Source organism: Dermacentor albipictus, unplaced genomic scaffold (genome assembly GCF_038994185.2).
Source record: "Dermacentor albipictus isolate Rhodes 1998 colony unplaced genomic scaffold, USDA_Dalb.pri_finalv2 scaffold_17, whole genome shotgun sequence".
In the NCBI taxonomy this organism is placed as follows: Eukaryota; Metazoa; Arthropoda; class Arachnida; order Ixodida; family Ixodidae; genus Dermacentor; species Dermacentor albipictus.
The window spans coordinates 4,133,991-4,154,976 of record NW_027225571.1 but is presented as its reverse complement, the minus strand read 5'-3'; the positions used below and the strand labels follow the sequence as shown (position 1 = coordinate 4,154,976).

General features: G+C 47.1%; 1 protein-coding gene across 1 annotated transcript in view; it reads right to left on the bottom strand.

The window, feature by feature from the left end:
* Positions 1-511: 511 nt before the first annotated feature.
* Positions 512-20,986, bottom strand: part of LOC139052044 (cytochrome P450 4c3-like) — a 40,681-nt gene continuing 20,206 nt past the window's right edge. The window contains exons 6-9 of the mRNA XM_070529115.1: positions 8,030-8,203; positions 7,193-7,259; positions 1,822-2,001; positions 512-913 (exon numbers count right to left, since the gene is read on the bottom strand). Coding sequence (XP_070385216.1) covers positions 726-913; positions 1,822-2,001; positions 7,193-7,259; positions 8,030-8,203 — 609 coding nt within the window. The 3' untranslated portion in view covers positions 512-725. The remainder of the gene's footprint in view (positions 914-1,821; positions 2,002-7,192; positions 7,260-8,029; positions 8,204-20,986) is intronic.

The window sequence follows — 20,986 nt, the reverse complement described above, 5'->3', positions numbered from 1 at the left end:
AGCAGAGGGATTGCATGATCCACAAAGAGCTGTAGTCAACCGTGGAGTGGCGCTTAAACTTTCAACAGAAATGGTTCATGCTATCTTCACTGAGGTACAAGTTGCCTCGAGCCTAACTTTGTTGCACCGAGCAAAATATTTGCGCTGCCGCTCCTCCATAGAGACAGAGAGAGGAGTGATAAGGGAAAGGCAAGGAGATTAACCAGACTAGAGCGCGGTTCGTTACCTTGCACTGAGAAAGGGTGAATGGGTGTGAAAGATCGAAAGTTGCAAATCAGCAGTAACATGAGTGGACTTCGTCACGCCTGATCATGCGCGGGATCCCTGATCGTTGGCCAGGCCGCTTTCAAAAATGTTCGACTGAAGAAATAGTCATGTCTCTGGACGCATGTCTGAAACTGAAGTGCGCAACTAGGATCGCGCCCTTATTAATCGCTCAGTCGTTTTGACTCCATCACTTTGAGCACATAACGTAACAGTGGACATTTGAGCGCTTGCACGGTGCGTTTGGTTCTAACTGTGGGTTTCTGACACCCACACCGCGCATGCGCATCAGCCCGCTGCTGCGCAACATCACAGACCTATGAGTACATGAATAAACTTGTGCCCAGGCTCTTGCCTTCCGCCATACACACACAGTTAGGACGCATAATTCTGTACAGATCTAAAACATGAAAAGAAAAAAAAAGCGCGATGATGAAGGCAGGGTGATAACTGTTCTGTCTCTATCCATGTTTCTCCACGGCGTGGGTGTTTTGTCGGGGTGATAGCGTGACTTCGATGCCAGTCTTGTTTCGAAGCACGAGCTCGCCAGCCAGCTGGAGTTGGTCGCGGGGCACTAGCGAGCGTACGCTGAACCGCCGGAACAAGTTGGACAGCACAATCTTCTCTTCCATAAGCGCGAACCGCTGGCCTGCGAGGTGAGGATATGGAGAGGTAAATGCAGCACTTCTCAGGCAAGGAAGGAACACAATCTCATGCTCTCTGAAAGCGTTCGCAATAAAACCTTCCTTACTTTCACATAGCAACCGCTCTGGTCAAACAGCTAGAATAGTTGCCAGCTTTTCTTTTTTCTAGAAGTAGTAGAAGCATCGAGCAATGGGCGATAGCAGTTAATATGTACAGTCAGATAACTCATGTCTCTACTTTGTAATATTCGAACGGTGTGAATTATAACGTATAAAAAGAAAATGAAACACTCACGCACACTTATTAGTAGATAGTTCCCTTGTTTTTTTTTTCGGTTTGCTATGCCGTTTGTGTTCTCATAAAGAACAATTTGCTTCATATACCCGTTTTAACCATCATGCTCTGCGAGCAAGACAGCCTTCTATGGTACTGGTGGTGTTGAAGCTGGCGGGTTTAGCCTGGAGTGCTTGGCCGGATATTGTTTTGCCTGAGCATCGCTTACGTTGGGAACGTTAGGCTTAAGCAAGCGTCGATCAACTCCGGTCTTGACGGAAGGCAACCAACAGGCGCTGAATTCATTTCATGATCACTCCAGGACCTTCATGGTAACACTTCAGCATAGAAAGCTGTCTTAAAGAAGATCTGTCGTCAGCGCGCTAAGAAGCTACTCTTCTTTCTTAGGGTCTGCATAGCAGACTCGAAGTAATGCATGCTTGATATTGCCATTTCGCTCGCCTGGCATTCTATTCTAGTCCATGCCAGGGAAGGCCGGCGACAAACTTTTCTATTATTCTCACAATTATAATTTAATGGCTTGATTACTTAGTCAACGAAACACTTGTGAAGAAAACCTATGTTTGCTCACTGTGACTTTTGACTGCGGTCCAGCCAAACGCTCAACTGGGCACTCACCAATGCAATTCCGAGGTCCAGCGGAAAACGGCACATAGGCAAATGGATGCCTTCCCACGGTGTTCTCCGGCAGGAAGCGCTCAGGCCGAAACTCTTCCGGTTGCGGGAAGGTCTTCGGATCTCGATGAAGCATGTACGAGAAGATGATCACGATCGAGCCTTCCGGCACCACTCGACCGTCTGATACGAGAAAGAAATCAGAAGGTTGGTCTGCTTATCTTTAAATAATCCAATAACAATTGCCTGCAAACGCAGTTAAGGCCCATGCACAAGGAATTGCCGACATAGGTGAGTCTTTATCGATCCTCATCTCACCGAAATACATGCTTCGCTTGCAAGATGGAGTGTATAAGTGTGCATTCTGTGCTTATTGTTCACACTTTTTATTGCTGTGTAGTATGAGAGGGAATCCCTCGCTTTCTTTTGAAATACATAAGTGCCTTCAAATTTTGTTCAAATTAAAAGATTTCATGCAACTGTTGTCTCAACAAGAAAAAGTTCACACTTCTGCATATACCTGTCATGTTCGAACTCAGACCTGCTTGGTGGAACTCGCTTATCACGTAGTAAAGCTTACTTCACAACGAATTAGGCCGGACCGCCGCCAACAAGTGTGTTAAGCCAACTACCTCATCCTTGGATGCCCCGGGCGTTTGCTACACCCGTTGCGCGCCTTGAAGCAACTGATCAGCCTGGCCGCCGTAGCGTATCGCTCCCCTGTGAGGCGTGTCCGCGCATGTTTATTTGCGTAAGCACCACCTTATTCCTCAGTGATGAATTTCTCTAGCGCCGAAGGCTGCCAGCCATCGCTAAACTTTGCACGGCCTCACAGGCTCTTAGCAACGCGCCTAAGGTGGCATGGGAACGGGTAGGTTGAGCTCGGTGGTGCTCGTTGGCGACCGTGTGTCCCAATTTCCTTCCAAGTAATTTTCACTCCTGAATATATCTGTCATCTTGTTGCTTTTATTGTCTTGTTACCTGGCTACTGTATTTGAAACTCCTTTATGGATCAATGTGTTCCAGCGAATGGGCCTTGTGGAATAATTGATGCTTGAATGCTTTTTCGATGTTACGTTTGAAACTGAACATGGCTGTAGGTATATCTTCCGCAAATAGCAAATTTTGTGTAACTTGCATTGGATCCATATTTACACTGTATAGCACCCCCTATATTTTATTCTTTGTTGAGAAGTAGTTCCTTTGTTCATGTGGCGTAAAGGTCGTGGACTATTCTGCTTTTACGCTGGCGACGTCAGTCTCTTCGCTGGCAAATGTATCTCTGTTCTTTGGCCACTTTTCAATGGCTATTAGTTTATTCAAAGTAGGCCTAAAGGACTTAAGCCGAGGGTAATGCGTAAAGAGGGAGGGGAGGCGGCAGTACAAACCTAAAAGCAATTGCGAAGAAGTAGTCGCAAGAAGCAATATGATGAAGTATAGAACAAAAGTATGCTAACACAGTTTAGCTAATAAGAAAGAAAATGTAAAATATACAAAAAAAGAAGTAATGCACGGTGCACAATCATATGGGGGGAAATATGGATGCTCACATAGTGTACGGTATTAAAAAAAGTATTCAATAGTAACTCACAACAAACAAAACACTAATAAAAAGGCAACTAAATGACAGAGCGTAGCATGTCGTGAAAGTTTACAGGGTCAGTTTCAGTGGAAATTACAGAGGGCAAGAAGTTACGTTCAATGATGGTGCGGGGCATCACAGAATGTGTATAATCTAACGTGTGACAGGCGATGCGCTCGATTTCGAAGTGGTGATCCCGGCGTGAAAAGATGAGAGTAGTGACTGAAAGCAATCTTAGTGACGAGAAGCATGGTGATAAAGTTTGTGAAGGAGGCAAAGACGTTTTGAGTTGCGGCGAAGAGATAGCGCCTATAAATCGACACGAGCTTTTAATGAATAAACGCTAGTGTAGGAGGAATAGTCAGAGAAGATGAAGTGAGTATCCCGGTTTTGAACAGATATTATGTCGTTGACGATGTATGCCTGACCCAGATCCCCCATTCCACATGCGTATTCGAGCTTCGAGCAGATTAGTGGGGTGCAAGTAAGTTTACGTATGTTTACAGGAGCGTGCTTTACGTTGCATGTGATGGTGCCCAAAGAATGATTAGCAACTGCCAAGGTGGAGTAAATGTGACGGTAACACTTTAGTCTTAATGTAAATGAACACTTAGTTACCTATAGGTTGAAAGGAGTTGCACACTGCTGATTTATAAATGATACGAACTGGAGACTCGGAAGGCTGGGTTGGTAAAATACATACATTAATTTTAGTAAGATTTAGGAGCATTAACCATGACTTACACCATGTGTTAACTGCGTCTAACTCATTTTGAAGAGCTACATGATCGTTATCACAAGATATCTTACGATAAAGTACCCAATCATCCGCAAAAAGTTTAATGCGGGAGTAAACAACGTTAGGCAAGTCATTAATATACACAAGGAAAAGTAACGGTACAAACACGCTCCTCTGAGACACTCCGGTCGTGATGTGAGGAAAAGTTAAAAAAATATTATCGGGTTTTACGTGCCAAAGCGCCGATCTGATTAGGAGGCACGCCGTAGTGGGGGACTCTGGAAATTTGGACCACCTGGCGTACTTTAACGTGCACCTAAATCTGTGAGCACGGGTGTTTTCGGATTTCGCCCCCATCAAAATGTCGCCCCCGTGGACGGGATTCGATCCCGCGACCACGTGCTTAGCAGTACAACGCCATAGCCACTAAGCAACCAAGGCTGGTCCTTTGACGAAAGGTTGAATAAGAAGTGTTAGCAGAGGTGTACTATAGTCTAGATGCTAGGCAATCAGTTATCCATCATAAAACATGGGGATGAATGTTAACTCCTGAAAGTTTAGCCAGGTGTCTTGAATGAGGCTCACGATCGAAAGCTTCGGCGAAGTCTAGGGATATTGCGTCAACCTGGAATCCGGTTTCAATAAATGAATGCATGTCGTCAAGAATTCCAGCGAGCTGTGTCACAAGAGCAGCATTTTCTAAAGTCGACCTGGCATTCAAATATTAAACTGTTATCGTCGAGATAGTTGGTGACTTGCGAATGAACAATGTGTTCCATAAATTTGCAAGTTGTGCTGGTGAATCACAGCGGTCGGTAGTTAAGGGGTGAGAAACGTCCGCCTGATTTATAAATTGGGATGATCTTACCTACTCGCCAGTCTTGAGAAATAGACCCAGTGGAAAGGTATTGCGTGAATATTGCGGACACTACTCGAGAGAGACAGTGTGACGCATTATTGAGAAGCTTGCTTTTAAATCCATTGTAATCCGATTCACTTGAACTTTTTAGTGTGTTTAGTAAAGTAAGAATGCCTGACTCTTTAATAACGATTTAAGACATGCTGATGTCGGATCGTGAGGGCAAATCAGGGCATGTAGCGACCTTTTCCCAGGTGAAGACTGAACAAAACGCGTCACTTCGTAACTGTGTACACTGTAACTCGGGAACTACGTTGGCTGAGAACAGCGACTGAGAACAGCGACTTATTATGTGCCAGAATCGTCCAGGGTTATTCGTATTTAAGGATACTAAATCAAGACTTATAAGTGCCAACCTTTGCATTTATGTAGCAATGGGTATTCATAGTCGCATATTTTATATATTTGCCATGTCTCGGAATCTTTGTCTACTGTATACGCCGTTCTTAAAGCCGTTTCTTTTTATTATTGAGGCGCTGCAAGCGTTTATTGAATCAAGGAGTAGTATTATTGCATCTAATGCTAAAAACAAGGACGCACGGTTTGACAAAATTTCCAAAGGTGTCTCTAAACATAACTCAATTCACTTCAATATATATATTTCGAATAAAATATGTATCCATGAAGGTGTCTGCGAAGGTGAATAATTCAAAGTTAATCCCTGTAACGTTGGCCCTATATACTGTAGTGTCTAGTGGGTTTGGTTGAGTTATTTTTCTTTGTTATCGTGTAACCCGCCGCGGTTGCTCAGTGGCTCTGGTGTTGGGATGTTGAGCACGAAGTCGCGGGATCGAATCCTAGCCACGGCGGCCGCATTTCATGGGGGCGAAATGCGAAAACATCCGTGTACCTAAATTTAGGTGCACGTTAAACAACCCCAGGTGATCGAAATTTCCGGAGTCCTCCACTACGGCGTGCCTCATAATCAGAAAGTGGTTTTGGCACGTAAAACTATAATGTATTTTTAATTTTTTGTTATCGTGTAGTTAAGCAGGCCTGTTATAAATGCGTGAGCACACAGACCGTCAAGGTGAGTTATATCGGAACCGATTAGAGGATCACTCGTCAAGTTGAGATATGGAATACTGGCCGACGTGCATGGTGAACGGGTTAGGAAAGTAACGAGTTAAGATAACGTGTAGTCTAGACATTCATGAAGGAAATCATCAGTGTGAGCAGCTGCAACAGATTCAGCTGTCCAGTTAATAACGGGGAAATTAAAATCACCGCCAATGATGTGAATAGAACGTGAAAAAAGCACGCGCACTTCTTTTAGAACCCTTCGAAACTCACTTGAAAACGCATCATTCTTATCTGGAAAGCGGTGGACCACACGTATGATAACATATCTGCTTGAGCATTGAAGTGGAATTAAAAGCGGGCTCTAGGAATGAATGAATGACAATTGGATACCGCAAGGAATTCCTTTCTTAAAGCTATGAGCATGCCACCTCATCTGCGGTTGCCTCGATCACAGCCAAAAAAGCGTGCAGATGTGGAAAGAAAAAATTTGTTTTCGGAGATGGTATCGCTTAGCCACGTCTCCCTTCTGGTACAACCAGAGATGCCGAGTATGAATCAATGAGCGATGAAGGGGACACGTTTCTCGACATCACACTTCGAATTTAAGTGTATAAAAATGACGTGTTCGTAGAAGTCTTATGGGTATGTGGTTACAAAGGCTGTCTAGTTCCCACATTTGCAGACGATAAAGGTTTGGCTTCTCACTCCGATACATGCTGCGACACACGAACTACACAGTTTACTTCCGTGTTCCAAATACATGTGTCGCCGTTGACCAAGAGCTTATAAAAAAACTAGGTGAACACGGTTACCATACTTCTTTGCTTTTTTTTAAAAAACTGCCACAGCTTTCGCAGGTCATCTCGTGCTGCTTTTGAGTAATCAGGCAACATGCCAAATTCTGTGTTTTTCAACCTATACCCACGGTTTAGCACGGGCTTTAATTCTTTGTCATTGTAAAATTTAGCTATTATAGGCTTCACTTTTCCCAGTGCGAAGCGGCTCAACTGATGTGCCCTTGAAACACAGGAAAGTCACACTTCCAGGTGGTTGTTACAAAACTCGACGGGAAGTTGTGTAAGATCAGGAAAAAACAAAAGAAAGGACTTACTTATGCAGAATTCTTTGTATATCTCTCGGCCGATTATAGGCACTGAAGGAAACAATCGAAGACTCTCCTGTAAAATAAAAAATAAAAATCAAGTATAGTTTAAATAGAAGATGCAAGATATCTCAGGAGATATCGTCGCATATACGAGCGCGGCAAGCACAAGATATCAGTGTGGTATCCATAACTTTGTCACATGAGGAAAAATTGTGCAGGCAAAAGGGGGGGGGGGCGGTGGTTAGAGGGGGTAGAGCGTAGTCGGGTTTTCTAGCACACCATTTACATACGGTACATATGTACAACATACATATGTACAACATATATATGGCCGCCAAAAAAATTCTAGAACGAAGGGGGGGGGGGGGGTGATGCTCTACATTCTGCGGTCTTCAACAAACACCAATACGGCTTTGATCAAAGAACTTCGAAGAATCAAACACAGCTGTATTTAATGACAAGTTAAGACTGCTGTGGCAATTCCTCATCATAAGAATGCTGCCCATATGCGGAGGCATATTACTACCCCTCGTTTTCCCCTCTCACTGCATCCTGAAACACTCGTATATGTTCATACCGTGGCATAAGGGCCGGTGTGTGTGTGTGTGTGCGCGCGCTTGCTTGCTTGAGCGCCTGTTCCTCTCCGCTGTAGCGAATTACTATGCTTTGTACTTCCATTTCTAGGCCGAGTGTTTACAGTAAGTTTCATTCGCGTGGGCGCCGCTCGCGTCCTCGAGTTTAGCGAGACAGGAAAAAATAATTAAAATGTGAGATACCGTCACGTCGCAGCTCAGTTCTACGCATTTCAAAGGAGACTGGAAACACCTGGGTGCAGCAGAGTACCTTGATGCAGCATTCTAGGAACTTCATCTCCTTGAGACCAGCTACGGTGGCATAGCGGTCTCGGTCGCAGGCGAATATGAGGTCCATCTCGTCCTGTACCTTCTTCTGTGCTTCTTGGCTGTGGCCCAGCAAGTAGATGCACCAAGATATGGCTGCTGACGTCGTGTCGTGTCCCTGCGTGTGCACGCGTAACGTATTGAGCGGCACGTCTCGGTGTCGTGACCAGTTTTAATTTCTAGAACGAACATTTAAACACTGATATTCCTCTATTTGCAGAGCCGGTATTCGCTACAACCAAAAATGACGTTCCCCCCCCCCCCCCCTGGAGTTGAGACGGTGCCAGCATGCGACGATAAGGGAGCAATGTTGGCAATCTAGTGGTTTTGCCGCTAAATTTAGCGCTTTTCGGTGCTTCCTAGCGGGAACATTCGTTCTTTTGCGGGCGACGGTTTTCTTTTACCGATTTTCATGTAATGCTTGCTTCTTTTTTGGCCGTACAAAAACGTTTTTTTTAAGAATTACTCCTTCACGTGTCACAAACATGTCGCTTATCCATGGCCCTTTGCAAGTGAGAGGAATTGAGCATGTTTTCAGCCAGCTAAACATGATTTAAGCTAAGTTAAGAAAGAAAATTTCTGCTGAGTTGACAAATGACATCCTTACTGTGCGGGTGGTCTCCCAAGAAATTATAAATTCTGCTTCAGTTACACGCTGCCCGAGCACGTAGCTCGCAAGATCGGTGCGATGGAGGCCTATGGAGTCAGCGATGGCTCCGACCCTACACCCAGCCATGCCAGCCAACAAATACACACTGAGGACGGGCGACCACACCAAGATGAAAGAGAGGAAATTTTTTCATCATTTTAATCACGACCTATTAGTTTAACCTGCTTTTCAGCCAGTGATTACAGTTCATGAAGCCATATTTTTGTGATTAATTTTCCCAACACATTTCCGCGCTATAGTCTCACAAAAAATGGGCTTAATAAAAGTAAGAATTTATATATTTATTTTATTACGGGCAAAATTTTTTTTTCAAGTGAAGTTCTTTTTCAACCGCGTTCTACATACACGCAATGAAACATATACAGACAATGATTTTGCTTGTCTGTATTTAACCGGTTTTTCGATTATTTTTGGTGCTCGCAACCCGGATTTTAACGTTTGTTGCGGCCTCGACTAAGGGGTATTTTGACTTCTAGTTGGCAACACTGGAGTGGAGGCGGAAGAAAGCCGGAAAGTTGCGGCAGGTTGTAACCGCGCTGCGAGCACATGAGCGCAGGGAGAGGAGAACGGTGGGGCAGCCGCAGAGGGACGTAGGGTGGAACTGACATGAGAGGGTGAACAGCTGCGTATTCGAAGACAGGCAACCGCGCAGCGTTTGTGGCGGGGTGTTCGCAAAGCAGCAGCTAGACTGGAAGGCTGAGCGAACGCTGGGCATAACGAGGATGAGACGTCCACGCAAATTCTGTGCGGTGGGCCACTCGCACTTCGAGAGCGAATCGCGAGTGGCTCGCGCAGTCGCAGTGTACACGATTGTGTATACGTGACCTGCTCTTGCCAGTTTTGACCTGCGTAGTGGCAAGGAAAAAAACCACCAACACTGAACCTTCTGCTTACCCAATGTGGCTAGCTTTCCCTTGTCTCCGATGTTCAAAGTTGAACACGGCCACTTTACCGAATACATGGTCAAGTTTGACCAACGTGTTTGACCAATGTTAGCCAAAGGTCCTGAGTTCCGACAGCAACGGTGAATGAGCAGCTTTTCCATCCTCGCAATGCCTGCATAGTTGTGCGTGTGTTTAAACGTCCCAGAAATGACCCATCTTCTGCGATTTCAAAGTCGCCATCCAGAGTTTGCTATCTGCGTTACGCCGTGGACCCCACGAACGACTTGTCGCTGACACACGAGAAATTTGCCATCGGGCAGTTGAGAAAGCACATGGCTTCGAATTTCTATGGTTGTCAAGTCAGTGTGGTATCCTTTCAAACGAACAAGCAGACGCAACTGCTCAATCTTCGCATAACAGTGACCCGCCGTGGTTGCTCAGTGACTATGGTGTTCGGCTGCCTAGCATGAGGTCGCGGGATCGAAGCCCGGCCACGGCGGCCGCATTTCGATGGGGGCGAAATGCGAAAACACCCGTGTATTTAGATTTAGGTGCACGTTAAAGATCCCCAGGTGGTCGAAATTTCCGGAGTACTCCCCTACGGCGTTCTTCATAATCAGAAAGTGGTTTCGGCACGTAAAACCCTACAATATAATTTAATTTTTACATAACAGTGGCTATTGCGTCGCTATGCCGACGTCAAGAACAGACGGAGCGGCAAAGCTTATTGCTCGCAAGCTTACGTTGGTCCAATGCGATTCGGCTGAATCTAAAAACCAGCAACTCTGTTCCCTGGCTCCTCATCTGAAGCTCCGCCTTCCACATGGCTTACCACGACGGGAGGCAACTCTAATTTTTCGCCTATAGTTTGGAGCAGCTTTTATTAATGCGTACTCCTACGTCATAGAAATGGCCACAAGTACAGAATGTGAAGCTTTCGGGTGCAAATAGACGGTAGAGCACCTTCTGTGTGATTGTCGTGATTTCAATGCTCTAAGAAAAGTCCTCAACACCACGCTCGACAAGACCGGCAACAGTCCTCTTTCGGAAGCCCATATTCTTGAACCCTGGTAGCAGCCGAAATCGACCCGAAGTGCTTTAAAAGTGCTAATGTGCTGTTGAGATGAAGCGGGACTCATTTAGGAACTATATAATCTGCGAATTGATGCGTTCCTTTTTTTAAATCTTCTCTTGTTTTCTCATTTTTTCTGCCCTTTCCCCATCCCCCTGTGCAGAGTAGGCAACCAGAAACTTAATCTAGTGAACTTCTCTGCCTTTCACTTCTTCTTCTTTAATAAATGTATTTTAGGAGAGGTTGGTGCCTATGTGTGGTGGCGGCTACTCCTATTCTCTTACGTGATAGTTATCGTCAGAAAGCTCTGAACAATCACCAAAGTGTACAAATAAACACATGAACGAAGATTCACGTACTAAGTCTCAGTAGTGCAATATCAATAAATGTTCGCGCAACAGAAGACTTCACATAGCATAAGTACTCACAAAACCGAAATGTTCACACGCAACGCATGAGTTCACGCCGCATAAATGTTCACAAAACCAAGATGTTCACACAAAAGATGTTGGGCACTTGAATGCCGCACTCTAAATGCAACAAATACAACTGCTATATGAACGCGAAAGCCCAAAAAAACATGTAATTAAGGGTGCCTGTTAATAATTACAATGTGAGCAATGACTGTTGTATGACTTAGTATTTCTGTTATATTTCTGATTCCTCCAAAAATTGTACTAAGGCGCGCAATGATTGTTTGAACTTTTTCTGTTGGCCATGGACCGAAAATTTTTCCTAACGATAGTGGCCGTCTATCCAAGCCATGTGGATTTTTCGAGAGATTCTTGCGGGGATCATCGTGATATTTACAGTGTAGAAGAATGTGTTCCATGTCTTCTTCAGTTTCTTCACACGAGCATGTAGCACAGTTAGTTTTTCCTATTCTATACAGGAAGCCTTTAGTAGAGGCAGTGCCTAGTCAAAGACCATGAAGTGTTGTTTCAACAGATCGACTAATTTTAAACGGAATATTGAATTCTCTTCCAGGATCTGTATAATATAATTGAGAGTTCTGCGCATCATTTATGAACCAAGTTTCCTTCGGCAATCTGCCGCATAGTTTGTTCAATAGACATCGCGCATCACTCGCCGCTAGAGGAAGTAGTGCTAATTAATTCTCTTGATGTGCTTCATGTGCCATGTGATCAGCTGTTACATTTGCTATGATTTCGCAGTGATTTGGAATCCACTGGAAAGTTATGTCGTGTCGCAGATCTTTCGCTATGGCGTATGTCTTCTGTATTCCGTATGTCAATGTGCTGTTTGCTTTTCTTAAGCTGATTTCATTTAAGCAAAGCAATGAGGCTTGTGAGTCACTCAGAATTACCCAGCGAAGTGGTTCTGACTGCTGACATATGTAACGTAAAGCAGAAATCATTGCGTAAAGTTCTGCCGTTGTGAACGTTGTAAATTGGCAAAGTTGATCAGCTCTTTTCTCTTCGTATGCATGATTGCAACGAAGGCGCCAAATAAAACATCGGACGAAGGAAGGTGACATGGGACAACCACGTAGGCGCCGTAGTTGGCCTACGTGGTTGTCTTTTGTCGCCTTCCTTCGTCCGTTGTTTTATTTGGCGCCTTCGTTGTAATCATGTATAACCAACTCGCCCACCAGCACGTGCTCAGTGACTTGGTAAGCAGGTATATAAAACGCAAATGTGGAGCTTTGTGTCCAGCATGATCCATCGGTATACACGTGAATGCGATCTACGTAATTCGTGTAAAGATTTGATAAAGTTAATTGCTTTATCGCAACTACGGGCATATCACATTTGCGACCTACTCCAGGAATTGAAGTGACTATTTCTGGAATTACTAGTCGCCACGGGGGATGCATGAGTTGCGCAAGTAGGCCAGTATATTCGTGAGCAGGCAGTAAGTTTTTGCACCGCCGTATTTCTTCATGTATGCGTACAGCGGTTCTATCCTGAAGGTATTCGCATAGTGGATCATTAGCGTGTTGTGCAGCCAAACTAAAAATGTGACGAGAAGTTTCCGTAAATCTTAATGCATGAAAAGTAGGTTGGCGGAACTCGGCAATCACCAAAACACTGCCAGATGCACGCGGAACAAACATACATATGCGAAGGATTCTGGCCAGCAATCTTTGAGTTGTTTCCTCTAGATTAGAGGATATTCCATGTAGCATAGGAGCAGAGTATGTTATTCTTTGCCTAATGATTGCCAACTGAATACGTAGTAAGGAAGAGGTTGAGCTACCCCATCTCACTAAAGCAAATCGACGAAGAATGTTGATTCGGGAGTTGACGTTCTCCTCTAATGCTTTTATTTCGGGAGCCCATGATAGCCGACTGTCTATGACAATAACCAAGAATTTGTGTTGTCACACAAGTTGCAGACGATGAGAGCCTAGCACGAGCTGGAATCTCGTGTGGCATTTCCTTGTAAAAGAAAGTACAGCAGTTTTATCATGTGAAATAATCATACTTCTACTTTTCAAAAAATCATTAATTAGCGTTATGCCAGCTTGTGGCTTTTGCTGAACGGCTCGAGTACTCGAGTCAAATTACTCGAATCAGCGACCGAGGACTGCTCAGAGTAGTCACTCTGGCACCGACGGCAGCCTCACTGCGGCTGGTCGCTCTGCGGCGCCGATATCGTCGCTAGGCCTTCTGTTCTTCACTTGAAAGCTGACGGCGCTTCGGAATGAATCACCGACGCTTACAAGTCGCAATATTTTTTTCGCCCTTGTTGTCTCTCTTCGCAATAATAATACATAAGAAAGAAAATGCGCTAACATTAACGGCACCGCCGCCGGCTGCGATGCTAGCACAGCCGAGCCGCTCGTCTGCCGTCGGTAGCCGCGCACTGCAGCCGAGCTCGACAAGTATCTGAGCTCTCGTTCGTGTTTAATTAACGTTGGGCAGTGGATATCGTGTTTCATAAGATGTACAATTTGCGCATCACTTTATCTGTCGGAAATTATTTTTCTTGCAGCAGTAGCTTAGCTTATATTTGCCCGTCGTTCGTGCGGAGGGTGGTGCTCCGGCCGAACTGCCGTCTACTTTGGACACCTCTCGCGCGGCAGACGTTCTACGGCACTGGAGATTGGTTTGCCGATACGGCATGTTTGCCGCTTACGTGGACGTGCTTTAATTCTGCTAATGAAAACGGCTCATATAGGTCATGATGATGGCTATTGATAGAAAATTTGATCGATGCTTTGACTTCTTCGACAGAGTTACTGAATTCAGGTGTGTTTACTGCTGCACTTGGGCATGTAATAAGGGGACCTATAACGTAAAACTATTCTAATATGTTTTTATTCCAGTCTCCTGACGTCAAATTTGCGTAACCGCCGACGCAAGCATCCGGCGGTGACTCGCAGGGTTGTGTGAATAGAGCAATCAAACGCTCTCCTCGTTCTTTTGCTTGCTTGAAAAACGATTAACATTGCCTACACTGAGCAGCTTGTCTTATCTAATTGGCTCACAAGAGGCGAGGAGCATACTCAAGTGGAGAGGGATTCGATGGGGCCGAGCCACTGAAATGAATATTGATAACCGGATGAAGAGGTTGGTGCCGGCGTCTGCGATTGGTCCGCTTTTTCTTACTTAGCTTGCGGTGGCTCGTCGACAATCGCGGCGGCATGCAACGGAAGCTTAAGAATGACGCTAAAACGGATCCTCTGCAAAGAATAGTCGGCAGAACGAGGTCGTAAACGCGCCGAAAGTTCTCGAAAACTTTACACGGCCACGCAACAAGCTTTATTACACGCAAATAAGCCCATGCTCTCCGGAAGGGGCGAGTAGCCCGTGCCGGAGCGATCGGCGGCAGCCATCTTTTATTCCTTTCGGAACGGGGCAGCCTGCGGCTATTCACAAGAAAATTCACTTTTGTTCGGCATATTAATGCATCTTTAATACGCGCACGTCACTTTGACGTGGTATGTTTTTGCAGTTTTGTGACGTCGCGTGAGAGGCAGGTGAAGTGGATGCAGCCCGAAAACTTCTGACCAATAGCCGAGGGCTAACGGCGAAGAGGTGTCGAATCAGAAATAACTACTTTTGTTTTGTTCGGTGAAATTATGCATCATCAGTGTGCACACGTCATATCAGATGGGGAGCTATCGCGGTTTTCGTCACGTCGCTTGACAGACAGGTGAAGGGGGAGTGGTCCAAAAAACGTTTTGACCAATCGCGGTGGCCTGATTGCAGAATTGGAATAGAAAAGTTTGGAATGGTTTTACGTTATAGCGCCCCAGGTCACTAATATCCTTTGCATCAGGCCACAACCTGTGTCTTCTAAATGACGGAAGCCCGACATTTCTGCGAGTAACCACGTGCAGCAGCTGCCTTGACTTTGGTGTCACGTTGCCTACCTTTAAGCGTGCAGTGGTTCACTGGTATTGAAACCTATGGAAGTGATCATATTCTGACCTATGTGAGAATCGATGGGCTTGACGCCGCATTACCGGTTGTATCTCGCCAAGTCAACTGGTCAGTATTTCAAGATCGTGTAGAAGACACATGCAAGAAACATCGCACGCAGATTAGAAGACATAATTGCAGACGCAACGCAAGATTGTACACGCTGCTTCACACATTCATCAAAGCGTACAGAGAATGATATTGAATTGGAAAGGCTTCGTGCACTACGCCACCGAGCTGAAAGGAGGTAGATGGTGTGCTTGACGTCTTCGATGTCTGCGAGCTTCTCGGCCACTCCGATCATTACCAGGTTGAACAGCATCGGCGAAATGACCGATCCCTGCAGTGTACCGGTGCTCCCGAGCTTCTTCTCTTGCGTCTGTAGGTCGCTTTCTCGTAGCTCGGCGGTCCTGTCCGTGAGAAAGTCCTTGATGTAGTCGTAGGATCTTTCGTCCATGTTGAGCTAGGAGACTTGGAACAGAATCGCAGAGTGTTTCACCTTATCGAAGGCGCGGGCACTGCCGCCATCGTCGATGACTTGGTATTTGAGCTGCAGCATCGCGTCCTGCGTGCTTAGGTGCTGTCTGAAACCGATCACCGTGGCCGGGTACAGCCCTTCTCGTTTCAGTTAGTCTTGGCACCTCTTGTGCAGGACGTGCTCCAGCACCTTGCCGACGCAGGACGTGAGCGAGATGGGCCGGAGGTTGTCCGTGTGCGGGGGCTTTCCCGGCTTGGGGATCAGAATGGTCTTGGTTGTCTTCCACTGCTTTGGCAGCGCGCCCGCTCTCCAGCACTTGTTGAAGTATTTTGCAAAGTTCTCAATCGAGCCGTCGTCGAGATTCTTGAGCGCCTTGTTCGTGACGTGGTCCGGGCCGGCTGCCGACCGGCTGTTGAGGTCGTGCAGGGCCGCGCGTACCTCCGCGATGTCGACGTCACGATCGAGCTTCGCGTTGGGCAGTGGGTGTAGTCGGCAGGTATTTGTCGTTAATGCGCCTGGTGACTTCGGTGGCGCCGTGTACCGAGACCGCCCGATGTATGAGCCTGGCGAGTCTGTTCCTTTGGTGAGACTTGGTCTTGGTTTCGTCGAGTAGGTGCCGCAGCAGGTTTCACGTTTTCCCGCTGTGAATCTGCCCGTGTGCCGAGTTGCAGATCTCGTTCCACTGTTGCGTGCAGAGTGCGTGGCAGTGCCCCTCGATCGCTCGGTTGAGCTCCGCCACCTTCTTTTTGAGTCTGCGGTTGAGCCGTTGTTTCGAAGCCAAACAGTCGATACTAAATCGACTGTTTGGCTTCGATGAAATGCGCAAGCCGGCTGTCTACTTTGTCGATCTCCGCGCCCGTTTCAATTTCTTTGGTCGCGTCGCGTACGCTATTGGTAATTTCAGCCGTTCACGAGTCCATGTCTTCGATCTCGTCGTCACCGTCTCTCTTCTGGCTTCTGGCGTCTCGGAAGGCATCCCAGTCTATCCATCTGCGAGTTTTGACGCTGGTGTCGTTGTGTTCCGGTATGCCGATTTCCACGATGGTGTGGTCGCTGCAGAGATCGGTCCCCGTGTTTCTCCAAGTGATCGCGCCCCGTACGTCGTTCTTGACGAACGTGAGGTCCGGAGTGGTATCCCGGGACACGGAGTTACCGATTCTCGTCGGATGCGTCGGGTCCGTGATGAGGGTGAAGTCGAGTTTCGTGGCATCTTGGTACAGGTCGCGGCCCTTTGTTGTGTACTTGTAGTCCCAGGCAGGATTCATCGCGTTGAAATCGCCGCACGCGATCAGCGTGTTTCGGCCCGCTGCGGTGCTGGCTCTGTGCAGTAATGTCTTGAATCTCTGTTTTCTCTGCGATGGGTTGCTGTAGACGTTGAGTAGAAATATTGTCACGTGGTAGTGACGTTAAAGAACACAGTAGCAGTACTGTGAAAGACAAAACTAGCTTTTATTGGGCGAACCTGTGCCCACAAAACAGGGTACACTTAAAGCACAACGATAGCGGCGAACACAGTCGGCGATCGTCGAAAATCTGATCAGCGGGTCGACCGCGTCGGCTTTTATACTGCAGTCGTCGAATGTTCCAGATTAACCGTTCGGACCCGCGTGCCTTCCACAAAGTTCTACACCATTCGCGTCACGCGATGAAATCAGATAAGACAGGGTTCGGCGACAACAGACAGCCGGATAGAAGCATCGATAACTTTCCAGAAACTTCGGATACATGCAGGCGCATCCCGCGCTGTGCGATTACATTTGTTAGGCGGCGAAACGTGGTCGCCCGATAAAGATAAGCACACGCGTCAATATGCTTCCTTTTCTCTTCTTGCCCTGGATGATTTCGGTAAAAGGGTGCTCGATCTTGATATTGCTTTGCAGCTTGTGTTCGACGAACGTGAGTCCCTTCCAGACCAGGGTGCACAGGCCTCTCACGTCGGACGGTCGCTTGTGCACTCTGTAGCCGGGGAGGGACGGTGCGTCGGTTAGTGCTTCTTGTAAATAGTATAACGTCCGGCTTGCGCGCGGCATGTGCGATTTGCTGTTCGATTACTCCCTTCTTCCTTCCGAGACCGCGACAGTTTCATTGCCACGCTGTTACACCTGCTGCTGCTGGTGTTGCGTTGGCGGCCATGATTGTGTTGGCGTGTACGGGGCTCCCTGGTTGGGTGGATGTGGCGACAAGAGGGGCGCAAACGTCGGGTGGCTTACCATCTGCTGTAGGGTCCTTTCGATGTAGGCGAATCTGTTCGGGTTCTTGGCTTTGTAGGCATCCATTGTTTGTTTCATTGCTCTCACTGCTGCGATGTTCGCCGTAATTAGCTGTTCGAGTTTGGTGAATGTCGCTTCCAATTTCGCTTCGAGGTTGTCAATGCGATCGTTTTCTGTTTGCTTGCGCGTGACCTCGACGGCTCGCTTCTTCGGTGCCGATTCTTCTACGGCTGTCTCTTGGGTGTTCGTGGTTGTTTCCTCGGTCTTGCTTGTGCTTGGCGTGGGTCTCTGTAGAGGCTCGTTGTTGCATAGCGGTAACTGACGGATCTCGGCGATCTCTCTCGTAAGGTTGCTGATGGTCGTTCGCAATGCCGCGTTTTCTTGTCTTAGGGTCTCATTAGCTTCTCGTATCTTGTTCATACCTTCTTTCTTCGTGGCTTCTGTGATTTTCTGCGCGTTCCTTACATTGTTCCTTTTCGCTGCGTCGACCCAACTCGTTCACGTGATGGTTACCTTTTCCTGCTGAGGCATCTCTTGCAGCAGCTGCTCTTTCTGGATTTAGGCGCGCGGTTTTCCGATGGGGTCCTTGACTTTCGTGTAGCTGGCGGCTTGTCGAGTGGCGGTAAATCGCTCTCCGACAGCAGCTGGCGTTCGGCCTGTCGGCGCTCCCATTGTTGCTTGCGCACTACGTAGGGGATCTTGTATTTCGCCTTGCACGTTCGGTCTCCGGTCGGGTGTTCTTCCCCACACAACTTACATTTTGGGATGCAGCGATGGTCTTCTGCAGGGTTCGCGAGTCCACAGGCCAGGCACGTCTTGATTGTGGAAGTCGGGCACACGTCCTTGCGGTGTCCCACTCGACCGCACTGCTGGCAAACGTCGATCTGTTTCCTGTAGAGGCTGCACGGTATCAGGGTGACTCCGTATCGGACGAAGTTCGGTACCTTGGGTCCCTATAAACACCATGATTGCAGTGGTCGTGCTGCCAATCCTCTTTGCGCCCACTGCTAGCGGGTTCCTCTCGTTGACGATGTGCCTATCTATATCAACAGAATAATGTGCGTTAGTCGCGTTTACGCGAAAAGCGATTACTCGTTATCCAGTTTGCATAAATGGCCAGCCTATCTGCTATAAGAGAAATCATCGATTTTTGGGCGTCTTTGTTCACCGGGACCTCTCTTGGAGCCCTCGGGTTGCCCACTTGAAGAAGCTCACACCTATTGTTCACGTTTTCAAGTTCATCGCCGGAACGCTACAGCTATACAGAGCACTTTTTATCGGATTCCTACGCTATGGCTCTCCCGTGCTTGCTAAAACACGCAAGTCAAATCTTCTAGAACTTTATAGTGTGCAAGCATAGGCACTACGTGTTTGCCTAGGCCTTCCGCGGAGCGCCTCAACAGCAGGAACCATTATAATGGCTCAAGACCATCCGATCACGACTTACATTAGCACAGGCAGGCTTAGCGCCCATGTTCGTCATGTTTCACGGATGCAGTCAAGCTCTCTTGTCTGCCTGCCGGAACGACGACCACAGGCGTCCTTCTCCAACGAGGTCAGCATCCATCGTGCCTCCTTTCCATCGGGCTTCACACCCTCAGCACGTTCAACCTCAGCTTTGTGGTGTGTAAAACAACCTCAAGGGTGTCTTACGGTTCCAGCGATAAGAAAGAAGACCGACCTGCCTACCTTGGCCTTGAAGCAAGGAGCTCCGAATTGTTTGCACACGTTCTATTTTGACCGAGTTCGCATATATACGGATGGCTCTTCCATTCAGACCAGCTCTACCGGCGCAGTGGTTATACCATCACGATCAATAAGCACCCGATACAAGATTTCTCCCTTGACAACATCCACCAGTTCGGAGCTTGTTGCACTCCGAGGTGCCGTTGATTATATTAACAACCACCCGGCTAATCGGTGGGCGATAGGCTGCGACTCGAAGGCGGCCTTACAATGTCTTCTGTCATCTCTTCGTCGCAGGTCCTGTGAGCAACTCGTGTCGGAGATACGAGAAATGCACCATCATATGATCGCGAAAGGACATGGCGTCGTGTTTCAGTGGCTGCCAGGCCATTGCGGTATCTCCGGCAGTGACCTCGCTGACGAAACTGCAAGGAAAGCCCACGAAAGAGCAACCCTTGTTTCTGTACCTCTATCACGGACTGACGCAGCCCAACACTTAAGCAAGCTAGCACACCGTACGATATTGGAGAAGTGGCACACACCTGAATTCTCTTAACATCGACTGCATTCCCTCGATCTATCTATGCAACTGCGGCTGTTACCAGGGCTTCCGCGTAATGAGAAACAATGCTGTGCAGCTTACGCTTGGGCGTCGCATTAACCAATGCATATACTTTTTTATTGGAATGGCTGATAGCGCCGAGTGCAGTGCCTGCGGTGTTGAGGATACTATAGAATTTCTACTGCGCTACTGCCCATCTTTTGAAAATGAAAAACATGACCTCTGCACAGCTCTCAATCAGTTAGGAAGCCGTTCACCTTGAACAAGATCTTGAGACCATGACCTCGCATATCGCAGCTACAAAAGGCCACAAAAGCGCTGCTGCGATATTTGAAAGCTACCGGATTGAGTCAGCGTCTGTGATCCGGACTGAGTGACCGAATGATATCCCCAGTGGACTTTCTCTTCTTCTTTTAATCTTTCCGTCCCCTTTTTTCTTTCCTCAGTGTTGGGTAGCCAACCGGGATCAGTCCTGGTTAACCTCCTTACCTTTAATTTATCATTTGCTCTCTCTATTCGAGCGCTGCTACAGTTCTTGAAGTGCACCGTTTTGAGATACCATTCACAGTCTTGTGCATCCCACCGTTGGCACACAGTATTCCCCCTCTCCCTCTTTCTATTTACTTTTATTTTTTTGCCCCCAGTGTAGGCTAGAAAACCGGATGCTCGTCTGATTGACCTCCCTGCATTTCCTCTCCCTGCTTTCTCTCTTTCTCTCTCTTTCTTTCTATAAGCAATGAGAAACAGCGATAAGCAAATATTTTTGTGCCTTGGGTATTACAAGGGGACGCGAAAACCATGCGTCAATTGTCGACGGCTAGGAGGGTTTGGAGAATGGAACAGAAATGGTGGTGGTGTAAGAATTCCAAGACAATGGTCTTTGTCAACGCTTTCATTTATTATGGTTGACAGTTCTCTTTTCATGTTGCGTTGCACGAATACAAATAG